This window comes from Scyliorhinus torazame, chromosome 3 (genome assembly GCF_047496885.1).
Source record: "Scyliorhinus torazame isolate Kashiwa2021f chromosome 3, sScyTor2.1, whole genome shotgun sequence".
Taxonomy (NCBI): Eukaryota; Metazoa; Chordata; class Chondrichthyes; order Carcharhiniformes; family Scyliorhinidae; genus Scyliorhinus; species Scyliorhinus torazame.
The window spans coordinates 8,222,157-8,242,860 of record NC_092709.1 but is presented as its reverse complement, the minus strand read 5'-3'; the positions used below and the strand labels follow the sequence as shown (position 1 = coordinate 8,242,860).

General features: G+C 48.4%; 1 protein-coding gene across 6 annotated transcripts in view; it reads right to left on the bottom strand.

The window, feature by feature from the left end:
- LOC140408279 (electrogenic sodium bicarbonate cotransporter 1-like) overlaps positions 1–20,704 on the bottom strand; it is a 356,190-nt gene that overhangs the window by 131,347 nt on the left and 204,139 nt on the right. For all 6 annotated transcript variants that reach the window (XM_072495256.1, XM_072495257.1, XM_072495258.1 and 3 more), the window contains 3 exons: positions 20,194–20,351; positions 16,385–16,472; positions 9,417–9,571 (listed from right to left, as the gene is read on the bottom strand). In XM_072495256.1, coding sequence (XP_072351357.1) covers positions 9,417–9,571; positions 16,385–16,472; positions 20,194–20,351 — 401 coding nt within the window. The remainder of the gene's footprint in view (positions 1–9,416; positions 9,572–16,384; positions 16,473–20,193; positions 20,352–20,704) is intronic.

The window sequence follows — 20,704 nt, the reverse complement described above, 5'->3', positions numbered from 1 at the left end:
CCGTGCTGCCCCTACACTGAGTGTGTCTTAAAGGAAGAGGCCGAGGTAGAGGAGAAGAGAGCCAAAGTGGGAAGGAGGCAGTGAGGCAGAGAGGGAGGGAAGCAGGGAGGAGGAGAGGGAGAGAAGCAGATCAGAGGGAGGCAGAGAGGAGGACAGGGAGGTAGGCAGAGAGATAAGGAAGCAGAGAGAGAGGAAGGTGGAGAGCAAGGGAGAGGCAGAGAGGTAGGGGAGCAGACAGGGAGTGAGGCAGAGACAGAGGGACACAGAGGTGGAGAGAGGCAGAGAGGTAGGCTGGTGGAAGGGGCGGGAAGTTGGAGAGGGAGGGAGGCAGAGAAGGGGGGAGAGAAATCCAGAGCTTAAGGCAGCCACCAGTGGGACGATGAAAAGCAGAGGATGCACAAAAGAGGAAAATGGAAGGAGTGTGAAGATCTTCGTAAGGCTGGAGGAGGTTACAGAGAAAAAGGGGGATGAGGCTATGGAAAGACTTGAAAAGCAAGCAATGAATTGAAATGGAGTGTACCGGCAGGCAGGAAGGTGGTTTAAAGTGTGTCTTCTTCAATGCCAGGAGCATCCGGAATAAGGTGGGTGAACTTGCGGCATGGGTTGGTACCTGGGACTTCGATGTTGTGGCCATTTCGGAGACATGGATAGAGCAGGGACAGGAATGGTTGTTGCAGGTGCCGGGGTTTAGATATTTCAGTAAGCTCAGGGAAGGTGGTAAAAGAGGGGGAGGGGTGGCATTGTTAGTCAAGGACAGTATTACGGTGGCAGAAAGGACGTTGGATGAGGACTCGTCTACTGAGGTAGTATGGGCTGAGGTTAGAAACAGGAAAGGAGAGGTCACCCTGTTAGGGGTTTTCTATAGGCCTCCAAAAAGTTCCAGAGATGTAGAGGAAAGGATTGCAAAGATGATTCTGGATAGGAGCGAAAGTAACAGGGTAGTTGTTATGGGGGACTTTAGCTTTCCAAATGTTGACTGGAAACGCTATAGTTCAAGTACTTTAGCTGGGTCCGTTTTTGTCCAATGTGTGCAGGAGGGTTTCCTGACACAGTATGTAGATAGGCCATCAAGAGGCGAGGCCATATTGGATTTGGTACTGGGTAATGAACCAGGACAGGTGTTAGATTTGGAGGTGGGTGAGCACTTTGGTGATAGTGACCACAATTCGATTACGTTTACTTTAGTGATGGAAAGGGATAGGTATATACCGCAGGGCAAGAGTTATATCTGGGGGAAAGGCAATTATGATGCGATGAGGCAAGACTTAGGATGCATCGGATGGCGAGGAAAACTGCAGGCGATGGGCACAATGGAAATGTGGAGCTTGTTCAAGGAACAGATACTGCGTGTCCTTGATAAGTATGTACCTGTCAGGCAGGGAGGAAGTGGTCGAGCAAGGGAACCGTGGTTTACTAAAGCAGTCAAAACACTTGTCAAGAGGAAGAAGGAGGCTTATGTAAAGGTGAGACATGAAGGTTCAGTTAGGGTGCTCGAGAGTTACAAGTTAGCTAGGAAAGACTTAAAGAGAGAGCTAAGAAGAGCCAGGAGGGGACATGAGAAGTCTTTGGCAGGTAGGATCAAGGATAACCCTAAAGCTTTCTATAGGGCCAGTCAAGGACAGTAGTGGGAAGTTATGCGTGGAGTCCGAGGAGATAGGAGAGGTGCTAAATGAATATTTTTCGTCAGTATTCACACAGGAAAAAGACAATGTTGTCGAGGAGAATACTGAGATTCAGGCTACTCGACTAGAAGGGTTTGAGGTTCATAAGGAGGAGGTGTTAGCAATTCTGGAAAGTGTGAAAATAGATAAGTCCCCTGGGCCAGATAGGATTTATCCAAGGATTCTCTGGGAAGCTAGGGAGGAGATTGCTGAGCCTTTGGCTTTGATCTTTAAGTCATCTTTGTCTACAGGAATAGTGTCAGAAGACTGGAGGATAGCAAATGTTATCCCCTTGTTCAAGAAGGGGTAGAAAACCCCGGTAACTATAGACCAGTGAGCCTTACTTCTGTTGTGGGCAAAGTCTTGGAAAGGTTTATAAGAGATAGGATGTATAATCATCTGGAAAGGAATAATTTGATTAGAGATAGTCAACACGGTTTTGTGAAGGGTAGGCCGTGCATCACAAACCTTATTGAGTTCTTTGAGAAGGTGACCAAACAGGTGGATGAGGGTAAAGCAGTTGATGTGGTGTATATGGATTTTAGTAAAGCGTTTGATAAGGTTCCCCACGGTAGGCTACTGCAGAAAATACAGAGGTATGGGATTCAGGGTGATTTAGCAGTTTGGATCAGAAATTGGCTAGCTGGAAGAAGACAAAAGGTGGTGGTTGATGGGAAATGTCCAGACTGGAGTCCAGTTACTAGTGGTGTACCACAAGGATCTGTTTTGGGGCCACTGCTGTTTGTCATTTTTATAAATGACCTGGAGGAGGGCGTAGAAGGATGGGTGAGTAAATTTGCAGATGACACTAAAGTCGGTGGTGTTGTGGACAGTGCGGAAGGATGTTACAAGTTACAGAGGGACAGAGATAAGCTGCAGCGCTGGGCTGAGAGGTGGCAAATGGAGTTTAATACAGAAAAGTGTGAGTTGATTCATTTTGGAAGGAATAACAGGAAGTCAAAGTACTGGGCTAATGGTAAGATTCTTGGCAGTGTGGATGAGCAGAGAGATCTCGGTGTCCATGTACATAGATCCCTGAAAGTTGCCACCCAGTTTGAGAGGGTTGTTAAGAAGGCGTACCGTGTGTTAGCTTTTATTGGTAGAGGGATTGAGTTTCGGAGCCATGAGGTCATGTTGCAGCTGTACAAAACTCTGGTGCGGCCGCATTTGGAGTATTGCGTGCAATTCTGGTCGCCGCATTATAGGAAGGATGTGGAAGCATTGGAAAGGGTGCAGAGGAGATTTAGCAGAATGTTGCCTGGTATGGAGGGAAGATCTTATGAGGGAAGGCTGAGGGACTTGAGGCTGTTTTCGTTAGAGAGAAGAAGGTTAAGAGGTGACTTAATTGAGGCATACAAGATGATCAGAGGATTAGATAGGGTGGTCAGTGAGAGTTCGGATGGTGATGTCTAGCACGAGGGGCATAGCTTTAAATTGAGGGGAGATAGATATAGGACAGATGTCAGAGGTAGGTTCTTTACTCAGAGAGTAGTAAGGGCGTGGCATGCCCTGCCTGCAACAGTAGTGGACTCGCCAACACTAAGGGCATTCAAATGGTCATTGGATAGACATATGGACGATAAGGGAATAGTGTAGATGGGCTTTAGATTGGTTTCACAGGTCGGCGCAACATTGAGGGCCGAAGGGCCTGTACTGCGCTGTAATGTTCTATGTTTTATGTTCTATGTTCTAAACCGAGGCAATGCCGTACTGTGAGCCAATATAGGTGAGGAGCACAAGGTGTGATGGCCGTGCAGGAACCTTGTGTAAGTTAAGATAGAGGCAACAACAGATATCACCAAGGTCACAATGTCTCTGTACATTCTGATGTTGGAAATCATTTTAGCGGGCAACATTTTCAATTGTTAGCCAACATTCTGGAGATCAGATGAGTGCAGTGCACTCCCCTGGGGATGTGAAGGGCTGGTTTGAATTTAGAACACATATGTTGCTGGCTGTTCCCATATATCATTAAACAATTAGTAAATTAGAACTTTTTCTCAATCAAAGAAGAACCGCAAAACCTTCCGTAAACTGGGGTTAATTTGTTTCCGCAATGAAAAAATGAATGAAAATGAAAATCGCTTATTGTCACAAGTAGGCTTCAAATGAAGTTACTGTGAAAAGCCCCTAGTCGCCACATTCCGGCGCCTGTTCGGGGAGGCTGGTACGGGAATGAGGCGTTTTGTGCAGGTTATGTGAGGTTTGTTGCACATCCACCTGGGAATGGTCTCCACTCGAGGTGCAGTAAAATACAATCAGATGAAGCTGCTCCTGAATCTGACTTTGAATTCACTTCCTCCCTGAACTGGGCCTTTACATGCCGCCTGACGAATTGAGCCTTCAGCACTTGGAAGGAAACACACCAAACTTGGCACCAAAATTAAATAAATAATACTGCCAAACCACATTCATAAGGATGTTTTTAAATGTCACTCATTTTTATAATCTTTATTGTCACAAGTAGGGGCTGGTTTAGCACAGTGGACTAAACAGCTGGCGTGTAATGCAGAACAAGGCCAGCAGCGTGGGTTCAATTCCCATACCGGCCTCCCCGAACAGGCGCCGGAATGTGGCGACTAGGGGCTTTTCACAGTAACTTCATTGAAGCCTACTTGTGACAATAAGCAATTAATATTATTATTACATTAACACTATAATGAAGTTACTGTGAAAAGCCCCTAGTCGCCACATTCCGGCGCCTGTTCGGGTGCACAGAGGGAGAATTCAGAATGTCCAATTCACCTAACAGCGCGTCTTTCGGGACTTGTGGGAGGAAACCGGAGCACCCGGAGGAAACCCATGTAGACACGGGGAGAACGTGCAGACTCCGCACAGACAGTGACCCAGCGGGGAATCGAACCTGGGACCCTGGTGCTGTGAAACAACAGTGCTAACCACTGTGCAACTGTACCACCCTTGGATCAAAGGGTAGGTCTTTTGCCTCTGAGAAAGTTGGCCCTGTAGTTGTCCCCTAATCCAGATGCTGGAGTATACAAATCCAGCCTGACACTGCCAGTGCAGTGCTGAGGCAGTGCAGCACTCTCAAAGGGTCAATACCCAGGGAGTGCTGCACTGTCAGAGGGTCAGTACTGAGGCAGTGCCGCACTGTCAGAGGGTCAGTACTGAGGAAGTGTCGCACTGCCAGAGGGTCAGTACTGAGGGAGTGATGCACTGTCAGAGGGTCAATACTGAGGGAGTGCCGCACTGTCAGGGTGTCAGTACTGAGGCAGTGCTGCACTGTCAGAGGATCAGTACTGAGGGAGTGCTGCACTGTCAGAGGATCAGTACTGAGAGAGCGCTGCACTGTCAGGGGTTCAGTTTTGTGGGAGTGCTGCACTGTCAGAGGGTCAATACTGAGGGAGAGCCGCACTGTCAGAGGGTCAGTACTGAGGGAGTGCAGCACTGTTAGAGGTTCAGTACTGAGGGAGAGCTGCACTGTCAGAGGGTCAGTACTGAGGGAGTGCTGCACTGTTAGAGGGTCAGTACTGAGGGAGAGCTGCACTGTCAGAGGGTCAGCACTGAAGGAGAGCTGCACTGTCAGAGGGTCAGTACTGAGGGAGTGCTGCGCTGTCAGCGGGTCAGTGCTGAGGGAGTGTTGCACTGTCAGAGGGTCAGTGCTGAGGGAGCGTTGCACTGTCAGAGTCAGTGCTGAGGGAGTGCTGCACTGTCAGAGGGTCAGTACTCAGAGAGTGCTGCTCTGTCAGAGGGTCAGTACTGAGGGCGTGCTGCACTGTCAGAGGGTCAGTACGGAGGGAGCGCTGCACTGTCAGAGAGTCAGTACTGAGGGTATGCTGCACTGTCAGCGGGTCAGTGCTGAGGGAGTGCTGCACTGTCAGAGGGTCAGTGCTGAGGGAGCGTTGCACTGTCAGAGTCAGTGCTGAGGGAGTGCTGCACTGTCAGAGGGTCAGTACTGAGGGCGTGCTGCACTGTCAGAGGATCAGTACTGAGGGAGAGCTGCACTGTCAGAGGGTCAGTACTGAGGGAGAGCTGCACTGTCAGAGAGTCAGTACTGAAGGTGTGCTGCACTGTCAGAGGGTCAGTACTGAGGGAGTGCTGCACTGTCAGAGGGTCAGTACTGAGGGAGTGCCGCACTGTCAGAGGGTCAGTACTGAGGGAGTGCCGAACTGTCAGAGGGTCAGTACTGAGGGTGTGCTGCACTGTCAGATGGTCAGTACTGAGGGAGTGCTACATTGTCAGAGGGTCAGTACTCAGAGAGTGCTGCACTGTCAGAGGGTCAGTACTGAGGGAGTGCTGCACTGTCAGAGGGTCAGTACTGAGGGAGTGCGCACTGTCAGAGGGTCAGTACTGAGGGAGTGCTGCACTGTCAGAGGGTCAGTACTGAGAGAGTGCTGCACTGTCAGAGGGTCAGTACTGAGGGAATGCCGCACTGTCAGAGGGTCAGTGCTGAGGGAGTGCTGCACTGTCAGAGAGTCAGTACTAAGGGTGTGCTGCACTGTCAGCGGGTCAGTGCTGAGGGAGTGCTGCACCGTCAGAGGGTCAGTGCTGAGGGATCGTTGCACTGTCAGAGGGTCAGTACTGAGGGAGTGCTGCACTGTCAGAGGGTCAGTACTGAGGGAATGCCGCACTGTCAGAGGGTCACTACTGAGGGAGTGCTGCACTGTCAGAGGGTCAGTACTGAGGGAATGCCGCACTGTCAGAGGGTCTGTACTGAGGGAGTGCTGCACTGTCAGACGGTCAGTACTGAGAGAGTGCTGCACTGTCAGAGGGTCAGTACTGAGGGAATGCCGCACTGTCAGAGGGACAGTACTGAGCGAGTGCTGAACTGTCAGATGGTCAGTACTGAGGGAGTGCTGCACTGTCAGAGGGTCAGTACTGAGGGACCGCTGCACTGTCAGAGGGTCAGTACCGAGGGGGTGCTGCACTGTCAGAGGGTCAGTACTGAGGGAGCGCCGCACTGTCAGAGGGTCAGTACAGAGGGAGTGCTGCACTGTCAGAGGGACAGTACTGAGGGAGTGCTGCACTGTCAGAGGGAAAGTACAGAGGGAGTGACGCACTGTCAGAGGGTCAGTACTGAGGGAGCGCCGCACTGTCAGAGGGTCAGTACTGAGGGAGTGCTGCACTGTCAGAGGGACAGTACAGAGGGAGTGACGCACTGTAAGAGGGTCAGTACTGAGGGAGTGCTGCACTGTCAGAGGGTCAGTACTGAGGGAATGCCGCACTGTCAGAGGGTCAGTACGGAGAGAGTGCTGCACTGTCAGAGGGTCAGTACGGAGAGAGTGCTGCACTGTCAGAGGGTCAGTACTGAGGGAGTGCCGCACTGTCAGAGGGTCAGTACTGAGGGAGTGCTGCACTGTCAGAGGGTCAGTACTGAGGGAGTGCTGCACTGTCAGAGGGTCTGTACTGAGGGAGTGCCACACTGTCAGAGGGTCTGTACTGAGGGAGTGCTGCACTGTCAGACGGTCAGTACTGAGAGAGTGCTGCACTGTCAGAGGGTCTGTACTGAGGGAGTGCTACACTGTCAGAGGGTCAGTACTGAGGGAGTGCTGCACTGTCAGACGGTCAGTACTGAGGGAGTGCTGCACTGTCAGACGGTCAGTACGGAGAGAGTGCTGCACTGTGTGCGAGTGCTCTTTCAATGAGACATTCAACCAGTGCTGTTGTGTCTGTCTTTGGGTGGATGTATAAGATCGAATGAGATGACTTCAAAGGAATCAGCGGTGTTCTCCCCAGTGTCCTAGTCACTATTTATTGCCGAAACAACAGATGTTCTGGTTATTTAGCATGTCACCCTTTGTGAGCTCTTGCCGGGCACACTGAAGCATCCTGTGAAAGTGAAAGTGTGGGAGTGGTGGGTTAGTGGAACATTCAGGCGTTATCATGGGAAAGATGACACACTGTGTACCTGCATGAGTAATGGAGCGAACATGCACCTGGGAAATCCACTAGGACAAACAGCTGTTAGATTGCTGAGTGGGGAAGGCGAAGGTGGGAAAAGAGAGACAGACCAGAGGGATAGAGAGAGAGAGCATGGAGGGGAAAATATAGGTATGGAAGAGCTCAATAGAAGGCAATGGTGAGAGGAAATACTGTTAAACAACTGGAGAAGAAAAGGGAAGGAGCTTTCCCGTTGAACAAAATCATAAGAGATAACAGTTAACAATAAACAGATGGTAATACACCAGGCTGTGAGTGCAATGCTATCAATTCTTGTTCTATTTTGTATATCATGGGTGTGTATTCTGACCACTCTTTGCAATTGTCAGAGAGCCCATTGAAGAAATATTTCTTCAATCTCTGAACGTTAGAGCTTCTCTGCCTCCCCTCTCCCACCAGCCCCAGATTTCCCCATGCCAGCGGTGACGCACCCTTTGACCTGGGAGGTTGGCTATTCGACCCTGTGTCATTCTGAGATCACCTCTGAGACTCAAGATATGATCACTGTGACCTCTCTCCCACCCTCGCACTCCTTTAACATGGTGGTTTTTAGAACGGAAAGAAATGATGACCAAAGAGAAGGGGAGCATTTGGTTTATTTTTTTTTACGAGATCTTTGAAGCCGTGCCTTTCAAAGGTGGGGGAGTCAGCATTAATTTGTTTGCTGACCTCTCTGGCACCGTGAGGTGATCCCTGCCTGCATGAGGAGCCCGAATCAAATCATCTGCTACGCTTTCTCAATAGGGTAGGAACACATGGAATGCTTGCATTTATATAGCAGCATTCACAACCTCTGAAAATCCCAAAGCACTTTCTAACCTGTGTACTCACTGCCTTAATGTCGATAACATAGCAGCCAATTTGAACACAGAAAACTCTCACAGCCAGCAAGGTAGTTTAAAAAAAATATATTTATATAATATACAGAGGACATCACCAGAGCTTATACCCATCTGTAATTTCACTTCAAAAGGTTGGAGAGAGCCCACCTCCTTGAACACAACTGGGCAGCTTGTTGGGCCATTTCACAGGCAACCGATTTGCTGTGAGTTTGTAGACACACACGTGGCAGACCAGGTAAGGAGGGTAGATTTCCTTCCCTTCGGTGTACTTGTGAACCAAACGGTATTTTACAACAATTTAGTAATTTCACAGCCACCAATATGATACTTTTTTAAAAAATAAATTAAAAATACCCAATTCTTTTGTCCCAATTAAGGGGCAGTTTAGCGTGGCCAATCCACCTAACCTGCACATCTTTGGGTTGTGGGGGTGAAACCCACGCAGACACGGGGAGAATGTGCAAACTCTACACGGACAGTGGCCCGGGGCCGGGATCGAACCCGGGCCCTCAGCGTCAAAGGCCGCAGTGCTAACCACTGCGTCACCGTGCTGCCCCCACACCATTACGATACATCTTTTATTCAATTTACAGTCAACTGTGATGCGGGAATTTGAACTCTTGCCTATGGACCACAGGCCAGGCATTTAGGTTATTCGCCCTATGCTAATAACTAACCACTATGCTCCAATACCTGGTAATAACTAAGCAATCTGTTTGGTTTAAGTGTTGCCAATTGAGGGGTAAATATTGGCCAAGACGTCAAGGAGAACTCCCCTGCTCTTCTTTGAAGTAGTGTCGTGGGATCTTGTGTGCCTGCCCAAGGGGGTAAAGGGCTGCCAGGTCCAGAGGAGACCACGTGAGGAAGCTGTTCCCTTTGATAACCTGATTGGACTGTTTGAGAGCAGTGCTGCTGCCAGGTATTCGTAGCCAGGGCAGTCCTACTTACAAGGAGCACCTAAAGACCATGAGGCACATTGTGCCAATAATTCAGTACAAGTCAAGGATCTCTTTACCTTTTGTCCGATGAAGGGAGTGATTTTGGGGGCTCTATTCTGATCTCAGGATCCCATTCACCGGGAGGAAGGACAATCACCTCATCCAGAAACTCGTCAATTCCGGCCAATAGGTCTACGTTATCCTTGGCCTTGTAGGCAATGTCATGAAACAGCTAAAACAAAGAAAGACAGAAGTCTTATAATGCGTCAACAAATAAGATCACAACTGAATCTCTTCTGAGCCATCTCTGCTTTTCGGAGAACAATCCGGGTTTGTAGAAATGTTAACCAGAAAGAACACTCAGCGGATACCAAGTATTCAGCAATGAAATTATAATTCATTAATCCTTTGAGAAACCGATCGACAGTGAGGCCCTCACTCGGTATTTATCATGACGCTACAGACTCTGGTGATGTCTGGGTATAATCAGGAACATGTAAATGTATTTCTTGTTTCCATTAATCACTAGAGTATCGATTACAATGGCATAAGTTCATAAGATATAGGAGCAGAATTAGGCCATTCAGCCCATCGAGTCTGCACCACCATTCTATCATGGCTGATACGTTCTTCATCTGCTACCTGCAGAGATGGCTCAGAAGAGATTCAATAGAGGCGCCCGAAATCAGGAAGAGTTTTGAGAATGAGTATGGAGAAATCCTAGCAGGAGGGTCAGTAATCAGAGGAACAAGGTTTAAGATTTAATTTACATCTTATTTGGCAAAAGAACCAGACGGGAGGCAAAGAGAATTTATTTTTGCTTGGCGATTTGTTTTAACCTGGAAAGTGCTGTCTGGAAGGAGGGCGGAAGCAAATTCAATCGCAACTTTCAAAATGGGAATGGAGTGAATTACTTGAAGGCGGATAAATGTGCAGGGCTATGGGGAAAGAGCAGGATGTCGGACTAATCAATTTCATAGAGACGAGAGAGGAGGAAAGTCTCCTTTTGTGGTGTGTGTGCAGACATCTCTTCTTCATGTTTGGGTGCAAATGATTGGCTGGTTGATGTACGTAGGGGAAGATCAGCTTGGGGCACACATCTGTGATGGGATCCACAGGGTAATCCTCAAAATGCTCCAGCTGGACAATAAATACAGCCATTCAATCTGGTACTGCATATGTACAAAATCAGCATACCCTTCTATTCATTTCCCCCTCGTGTGTTTATCCAGTTTCCCCTTAAATGTCTCTATACCATTCACCTCAGCCACTCCTTGTGGGAGCGAGTCCCACATTCTCACCACTCTCTGGGTAAGGACGTTTCTCCTGAATTCCCCATTGGGTTTATTAGTAACTTCATTTTTATTTTTGTCTTCTGATTCTAGTCTCCCCTCAAGTGGATTCTCCACATCTACCCTCTCTAACCCTTTGAGAATTTAAAAATAAATAAATTTAGAGTACCCAATTCAATTTTCCCAATTAAGGGGCACTTTAGCGTGGCCAATCCACCGACCCTGCACATCTTTGAGTTGTGGGGGTGAAACCCACGCAAACACGGGGAGAACGTGCAAACTCCACACGGACAGTGACCCAGAGCCGGGATCGAACCTGGGACCTCGGCGCCATGTGGCAGCAGGGCTAACCCACTGCGCCGACATGCTGCCCTCTTTCATAATCTTAAACTCCTCTGTTCGGTCAATATTAAAGACCTTGATTAAGGACATCTACACACAACTCAAAGACATGGCTCCGGATCACGTTGTATGTCGGCACTGAACCAACAGAGGAGAACAAAAGCTACTAGTAGCTGAACTTGTAACGGAAGAACAATGTCCCAGTTATACTGCTGCACTCGCAGTCTCTCACCATCCCTCTCCAGCCCCTTTTCCACCCTCCACCCCGGCTGCGGGAGCATCCTTGCTGACCTACTTTCCCACATTCCCGCATTTAGATTATCAATCGTTCTGCAGGCATAGCTCCCGAACGGATAACCAGCCGTATCAAAAACGTGAATTTCCACCACAGCCTTGAACAGAGTCTGGGTGGATTGCTGAGGGCCAATGATAGGAGGCAAAGCTCTCAGACAATGGAGACAAAGGCAAGTGTGCAGAATGGGACAAGGCTGTGACAGGCGGAGCTGGTTTCAGTGAACAAGTGACAGTGTGCTGAATTTACAAGAGAAAAGTACTCACGACCCATCATCCCCAGGACTACTCAATATCACAGTGAGTTTCGGATTGCACCCAAAACTGAGTGTTTGGGGGGGGGGGGGGGGTAGTGGGGGAAGGAGTGATAGGGCCCCACCTTACAGCCCATATCTACCTTGTACATTTGTGGTGGCTTTATTACCTGGCAAGGAAACAAGACCAAAGAGCGATGTCACTTACTGGTAGCACTCATTGTTAATTAAAAGGGGAACTGTCTTCATCAAGAATCTCGGTACAAAAAGAGGCCATTCAGCCCATCAAGTCCATGCCAGCTTTCTAGTGGCGCATCCCAGTCCCATTCTGCCACTTTATCCTCGTATTTCCCAGTGTGTTTCCCTCAAGTGCCCATCCAGCGTCCTTTCCAAATGACAAGCCCACAGAAAATCTCAGTCTATGCCTAGTTATGGAGCCAAACAATTGTCAAATGCTGGGGGCTTTGCAAAAGCCTCGTGATCCATCTGAAGGCCAATGTTGAGCCTGTTTTACATTTGATGGCCAGTATTGCGCAAACACAAAATACACTTTCCTTGGATTGCACTGAGTGGAGATAATTCTAAGCGCGAAAGGTGACAATACTTTAAATATGCTCCCAAGGCCTGAAAATGCTTTGGAAGAGCCTGAGCTCATGTGAGGGTGGCTTTGCCAACCCCTCCAGGACTGTCCTTGAGTCTCCAAGACTTATAATAATAACAATCTTTATCATTGTCACAAGTAGGTTTACATTAACACTGCAATGAAGTTACTGTGAAAATCCCCGAGTCGCCACATTCCGGCGCCTGTTCGGGTACACAGAGGGAGAATTCAGAATGTCCAATTCACCTAACAGCACGTCTTTCGGGGCTTGTGGGAGGAAACTGGAGCCCCCGGAGGAAACCCACGCAGACACGGGGAGAACGTGCAGACTCCGCACAGGCAGTGACCCAAGCCGGGAATCGAACTTGGTACCCTGGCGCTGTGAAGCAACAGTGCAAACCACTGTGCTACCGTGTTGCCCATTATAGATCAATCTGCTGGACACTGCCAAGGTCAAAATACTGGGAGAAATTCTAAATCATTGTGCCATTAATAAATGTTGTTTGGGCACTTTTATTTATTAGTTATAAAGATATTGGAATTGTTTTTTCAAAAGGCTCATTGAATGGAAGCAGTAAATCTTGTGGTGAAACATTCAATTGGAGTTGGCAACCCAGTTGTTAGGCGTTATATCAACGTTGATTCTTTAATTTGATTAAATTGCTGCACATTTCTGACAATATTTCTACTGAATGGGTTTGCATCATTACTTGACAGCAGAGAAACACTTTACCGCCCATCAGGCACTTTGATCAATGTTCACTGTGGGATGCGTCTCCCCTTGGGGTTCAGTGGGACCCGGGTAATTATTAAGGGCTCATTTTGAAAAGAAACTTGTCTTTTTGAATATATTACTGGTCACGGCAATCACTGCGGCATCAACAAACCGTACGCCAGCAGCAGCAGAAAAGAAAAAAGATGTCGTCTGGCTCTCAAGCAATGAAAAAAAAAAAAGAACTATTTTGAAAACCGTCTCCAGTTTATTGTGGAGGGTAAGGGGGTGAATAAAATGACTCTAATTTTCCTTTAAAAGAGAATGACAGGATTGAAATGAATGATCTGCCAAGGGGGAGGCCTGATGTCACAATGGGCGCTAAGTGTGGGAGAGTCCTGGCCAGCCAATGTGATGGAAGGAAAATTGGAAGTTGCACCGTAGTTCCAGACTACAAGGTGTATTTTGACGCAGCAACTCGGCGCAACGCTAATGCACAGAATATCCTTCCCGGTACAGAATGGCAGCACAATTAACAAAATCGCTCATTGTTCCGATGATGATCATGTCAGATAATTCCCGCTGTGTTGTATTGTTTGAAACTCTGAAATAGAATTAGATAAACAATGCTAAGAGCACGACCCTAATCTTTATTCTGTCTAACCTGCCGGGGTAGGTAACGTTTCTAAGGACCATGATAATGAAAGAGTTCATCACGGCTGCAACATTCCCGAAGGCAGCAGATCTTTTAATAAAGAGAGGATTACCATTTACATAAGGGCCGGGATTTTCCCTTCCGGGGACCAAGTCCCCAGGCCGGCGGGAAAACCGGTGCCAACGACTCCGGCGTCAATGGGCCCCATGGTGAGGAGTTCTCACCTGTCTCGGGTACTAGGTGGACACTGGAGTCGTCCCCGCTGCTCCAGCCGGCGCCGAAGGGACGGCGCAAGCTTACGCATGCGCAGAACGGCCGTCGTGATCTCACGCATGCGCGGAACCGCCGCGTGACTCCGCACATGGCCAGACCTGACGTCGTATTTCGCCAAATTCTCTTCTTCGTGCCAGCCATGGCGGAACCCCACAGGGGCCCAGCGCGGAAGGAAGAAATGCCCCCACGGAACAGGCCCGACCTTAGGTCGGTGGGCCCCGATCGTGGGCCAGGCCACCGTAGGGGGGCCCCCCCGGGGTCGGATCCCCCGCACCCCCCCCCCCTCCGAGTAACGCCCCCGCTGGCTTACCCGCCAGGTTACGCCGTGTGGGACCATACGTAACCGACGCCGGCGGGACTGGCCAAAAATGGATGGCCGCTTGGCCCATCGGGGCCCGGAGAATCGCCGGGTGGGCCGCTGCCAATGGTCCCTGACCGGCGTGGCGGGAATCCCGCCCTCGCCCGTAAAACAACGCCGGAGAATACGTCAGTCGGCGGCGGGCGGGATTCGTGCCGCCCCCCCCCGGGGATTCTCCGACCCAGCGGGGGGTCAGAGAATCCCGCCCAATACCTCTCACATTCTCAGGATATATCAACACAGGATATATCAAGTTGACTCTGATTGGTTGAGGCATTGTCATGGGGAATGCACCAGGGAGCTATTGTCCTCCGTGCTTTTGGTTAATTCAAAAAAGTTGCAATGCCGGGACATGTACCTTTTGCTTACAGAGGACATGTCTCTGAACATGAATAGATGTAGCTTCAAGCAAGCGTAAGCAAGCCACATTGTGAGTCTGACTGATAAACTTAAATTGTTTCTTAGCGCACTCAGCAATACTTCATAAACACGACTCTTTGAAGTCAACAGTCTGAGCTTAAGCCACTGTGTTCACACCTGACGTGATCTTCCAAACTCATATCCGTGCTATCGCTAAGATCTCCTAAGATCGTTAAGATCCCCTAAGATCATTTGCTGCTGAAACCATCATTCATGCATTTGTTACCACGACTATTGCAACATTCTCCACCTGGCTGGGCTCCCGTATTCTGCCCTCCCTGAACTTGGGGTCCTCCAAACCTCAGCTGCCATGTCTTAGCTGGTACCAAGACCCATTCACCTATCACCCCTGTGCTTGCTGATGTACACTGGTTCCCGGTCAAGCAACTCGAGTCAAGCTCCTGGTCTTGACGTTAAAATTCTCATCCTTGTTTTCAAATTCCTCCATGGTCTTGCCTCTCCCTATCACTATAATCTCCTCCAGACTCACGATGCTCTGAAAGAATTTTGCTCCTCTGACTCCTTGAATATTCCTGATTTCAATCGTGCTACCATTGGTGGCCATGTCTTCAGTTCCCTGCACCCTAAGCTCTGGAGTTTTCGCCCTACACCTCTCTGTCGCTCTATTTTCCTTCTTTAAGACACCCTTAAACAATACCACTTTGACCATCTGAACAAACATCGCCTTAGGTGGCTCTGTGTCATGCCTGGTGTTATAAAGCACCTTCGGTCATTTTATTACATTATAGGTGCTATATAAATGCAACTATTTGCTGCTATTGTTGAAATGTAGGGGCAAGTGCTTGACCAATTTCTGGTTTCATCATTTACTAATTCTCACCGGCCATTTCTATTGGGTTTTCAAATCTGCTTACAACTGTTAAATCATTTCCCTGCCTTAAACCTGCAACCTTCTGTCTCCAAGGCAAGAGCACCCCCGTTGAGCCACACTGGCACATGTGGTCAATGAAGCACCGCTTAATCTTCAGGTGAGGACTGCAGTTCTTGTTCAACATCACCACAACAGTCCATGGGTGGGAGGATCAGAGTTCCCCAATCAAAGGGCTCCCCAAATTAATGTGGAAATAGGTGGACTTTGACTCCAGTGCGGTAATTTAGGAAACACCTATTTCAGGCGAGTGTAGTTCTGCGAGGGAGTGCTCTATTAGAGATTCTGCTGAATCCAATCTGTACCCTACCTATAATGAACGGCAATATGTTCCAGTGGTGGGCTAATCAAAGCAAACGTGTGCTCTTCCAGTTGTTCATAATAAGCAGAATACAGTCTGTACTGGACCAGCCCACGCTTGAAAAGCCCAAAACAAAATGTGCACTGTTAGATGTGATTCTGCGATTGGGCAGCAGTGGCTGAACAATCCTGAGTGTGCTAAGAGCTACACTAATGACCAAATTAAGATAATTAGCCAAGATCATAATGTGGCTCATTTATGCTGGTTCAAAATGACACACATTCATACACAAGGACTCATTCTCTCTAAACAAGAGTAATAAGTTGAAGTCTTGTGAACTTTTGAATTACGCGGGAGTTTAAGGAGCCTATACTTCCACGTTGCTTTCTCCATGGCAATGCCCCAGCCAATCAGGATTTATTTGCCAACCCATCGGCACCCTTTTCTCCCGCAGTATAAATTGTTGTGATTGTTTGAAATTTGACATTTTTGCCTTTGCCCTGATGAGTACAAGATGAAAAACTTCAGCGACATTTCTCTCTTTTCAGAACTGCTCCAGGAATCAATCTTGTGAACCTCGTTGCACTCCCTTTGAGGCACATGCATCCGGTGCTACAAGTAGGCATCAGATGTAGACAACACAATCTGAGTTCTCACCTCATCAGACATGAGAGTGGCAATCGCTCTCCCAATTTCATGGTATGATTTTGCTTTTCCTTTGGGCCCAAGCAGAACAAATAGAAACCTAAACAAAAGACAATGGTATTAGGCTCAAACTAAAGCAAATCAAGATGGTTCTAAAGACAAAGATCTTTGCATCCAACACCCACTGCACTCGCTGAGAATATTGTCCCAACCCCGCAACACCTACATTTTAAAATTCTTGTCTTTCTATTCGAATCCCTCCATGGCTCCTTCCTCCCCCTTTCTCTGTAATCTCCTCCAGCCTTACATCCTTCTGAGATCACAATCTCCCCCCACAATGCAAAGCCCCAATTTTAATCACTCCACCATTGGCGGTGCTGGCGTCACCTGCCTGGGCCCTAAGACCTGGGATTACCTTCCTGAGACTCTCCATCTCTTTACCTCTCTCCACCTTTTAAATGCTCCTTAAAATCCACCTCTTTACCCCTGCTCACCTGGGCTAATATCCCTTTTTGTGGATCAGTGTTAGATCTTGTTTAAAAATTGCTTCCGTCATGTTTTTTTAAATTTTTTATAAATTTAGAGTACCCAATTATTTTTTTTTCCAATTTAGGGGCAATTTAGCGTGGCCAATCCACCTAGCCTGCACATCTTTGGGTTGTGGGGGTGAGACCCACACAGTCACAGGGAGAATGTGCAAACTCCGCACGGACAGTGACCTGGGGCCAGGATTCGAACCCTGGTCCTCAGCGCCACAGTCCCAGTGCTAACCACTGCGCCACATGCCGCCCTGGATGTTTTACTATGTTAAAGGCACTATATAAATAAAAGTTGATTGTGACCCTCTCTGACCCCCATTTCCAGTTCTCTCCAAGCTCTGACAAAGAGTCATCCAGACTGGAAACGTTCGCTCCCTTCTCTCTCCACAGACGCTGTCAGACTTGCTGGGATTGTCCAGCATTTTATGTCTTTGTTTCAGATTCCAGCATCCGCAGTAATTTGCTATTGTCCCCAAAGCATTACCCTGGGTTACTGGATCACCAGCCCATTGTATATGTTGTGCTGCCCTATTATGTATTTTCTTTTACTCCCTTTTCTTTTCATGTACTTAATGATCTGTTGAGCTGCTCGCAGAAAAATACTTTTCACTGTACCTCGGTACACGTGACAATAAACAAATCCAATCCAATCCAATCCAATCCAGAGACAACTGGGCCAACCACCCCCCCCCCCTTTACAGCTGGCACCACAAGAATAGAAAGCAGGTAATCAGCTGTGTTTTGGGTCATACATTTCGAGTAGGGCCCCCCCCCCCCCCTTTACAGCTGGCACCACAAGAATAGAAAGCAGGTAATCAGCTGTGTTTTGGGTCATACATTTCGAGTAGGGCCTTTGGGTAACACATTCCACAACAAAGGAAAGAACTTTGATCCATTCAGCAGCTATCATCAAGAATTCAGGCGTTCCCAAGACATTTTGCAGCCTATAAAGTAATTTCCACAGTGTGGACACTACAATAATGTAGCGTGATCTCTGGGATCATAGATTATCATAGAATTTACAGTGCAGAAGGAGGCCATTCGGCCCATCAAGTCTGCACCGGCTCTTGGAAAGAGCACCCTACCCAAAGTCAACACCTCCACCCTACCCCCATAACCCAGTAACCCCACCCAACACTAAGGGCAATTTTGGACACTAAGGGCAATTTATCATGGCCAATCCACCTAACCTGCACATCTTTGGACTGTGGGAGGAAACCGGAGCACCCGGAGGAAACCCACGCACACACGGGGAGGATGTGCAGACTCCGCACAGACAGTGACCCAAGCCGGAATCGAACCTGGGACCCTGGAGCTGTGAAGCAATTGTGCTATCCACAAGGCTACCGTGCTGCCCAATCTTGATTGGGAGCCGATCTTATGAAGAATGTTTGAGTAGGGTTGAGCTCCAGCTCCACTGGAGTTTAGAAAAATGAGATGTGATCTTATTGATCCTGGGGGGATTTGATAAACTGGATACTGGGAGGTTGTTTCCACTTGTGGGAGAGAATAAAAGGTCTACAATTTAAGACAGAGATGAGGAGAAATTATTTTACTAAAATGGTCGTTAGTCTGCGGAATTCTCCAACCCAGAAAGCAAAGGAAGCTGGCTCATTGAATGTTTATGTGAGTTGGAGAGATTTTTGACACACGAGTGGGTCAAGGGTTATGCGGGGGAGATGGTAAGGTGGAGTTGAGACACTACCTGATCTTAGGTGCAGCAGGTCAGACGGGCTGAATGGCCTTCTTCCCCCTCCTGAGTCCTATGTTTCAATGTTCCGAAATGTGGCAGCCAAATTTCACACAGCAGGATCCCGCAAACAGCAATGTGATCATCGACCTTTAGAGATCTTGGTAGAGGAATAAATGTTGGCTGGGACAGTGGGGAGAAACTATCTCTTCTTCCGTTAAATAATGCCATAGCACCTTCGCCATCCACCTGAGAGAGCAGGTGGGGCCTTGATCCAACACCTCATCTGAAAGACGGCACCTCCCAACAACGTAGCACTCCCTCAGTACTGCTCTGGGAGTGTCAGCCTGGCATTTGTCCTCATGTCTTTGGCGTGTGGCTTAAACCTACAATCTTCAAACTTAGAATGTGGAGATGCCGGCGTTGGACTGGGGTGAGCACAGTACGAAGTCTTACAACACCAGGTTAAAGTCCAACAGGTTTGTTTCGATGTCAATCGCTTTCGGAGCGCTGCTCCTTCCTCAGGTGAATGAAGAGGTATGTTCCAGAAACACATATATAGACAAATTCAAAGATGCCAAACAAAGTTAGGAATGCGACCATTAGCAGGTGATTAAATCTTTACAGATCCAGAGATGGGGTAACCCCAGGTTAAAGAGGTGTGAATTGTGTCAAGCCAGGACAGTTGGTAGGATTTCACAGGCCAGATGGTGGGGGATGAATGTAATGCGACATGAATCCCAGGTCCCGGTTGAGGCCGCACTCATGTGTGCGGAACTTGGCTATAAGTTTCTGCTCGGCGATTCTGCGTTGTCGCGCGTCCTGAAGGCCGCCTTGGAGAACGCTTACCCGGAGATCAGAGGCTGAATGCCCTTGACTGCTGAAGTGTTCCCCGACTGGAAGGGAACATTCCTGCATGGTGATTGTTGCGCGATGTCCGTTCATTCGTTGTCGCAGCGTCTGCATGATTTAATCACCTGCTAATGGTCGCATTCCTAGCATTATTTGGCATCTTTGAATTTGTCTATATATGTGTTTCTGGAACATACCTCTTCATTCACCTGAGGAAGGAGCAGCGCTCCGAAAGCTAGTGACATCGAAACAAACCTGTTGGACTTTAACCTGGTGTTGTAAGACTTCGTACTGCTCAAACTTATAGGTGAGAGAGCTATCCACTGAGGCATGGCTGGTGAGGGAACAGGTTTGTCATAGGCATAGAATTTACAGTGCAGAAGGAGGTCATTCACCCCGTTGAGTCTGCACCGGCCCTTAGAAAGAACACTCCACTTAAGTCTCACCCCTCCAGCCTATCCCTGTAACCCAGTAACCGCACCTAACCTTTTTGGACAGTAAAGGCAATTTAGCATGCCCAATCCACCTAACCCGCACATCTTTGGACTGTGGGAGGAAACCGGAGCACCCGGAGGAAACCCACGCAGACACGGGGAGGACGTGCAGACTCCGCACAGACAGTGACCCAAGCCGGGAATCGAACCTGGGACCCTGGAGCTGCGAAGCAACTGTGCTAACCACTTGTGCTGCCGTGCTGCCCATCGAACCATCTTTGTGGCGGATTGGCGGCAGACACTCACCTGGTCGGTACAGGGACCTCAGTCAGAGCCCCCAGCATCACAGCCTGCTGCAGGCGCACAAAGGCAATAAATGGGGTGTCCAGAAAGTCCACTTCACCCACCAGCACGTTGGAGGCCTCGGCATCGCGTGGTAGCTTCTTCATGAACTTGTTCTTGAGCTGCAGCAAGAAAAGCAAGAGGGTGATCACTGCACAGGGACACGTTTGATCAAACACAACCTTTACCCGAAAGACGGGAAGGTTCAACAACTGTGGTGCAGCAGAATAGGTCTGGGGGAGAAGAAAACCACAGATCATAAATATCAGATAAATGCTAATAAATCCAAGAATAACAAACGCAACCTGCATTTATACAGTGCCTTTGCTATCGCAAACACATCCAACTGCTCCACGGAAGGGTGACCAGACAAAAGATGACACTGAACCATAGATGGAGATATTAGGCCAGATGGTCAAAAGCTTGGTCAAAGAGTTGGGTTTCAATGAGCATATCAGAGGAAGGAGGGTAGACA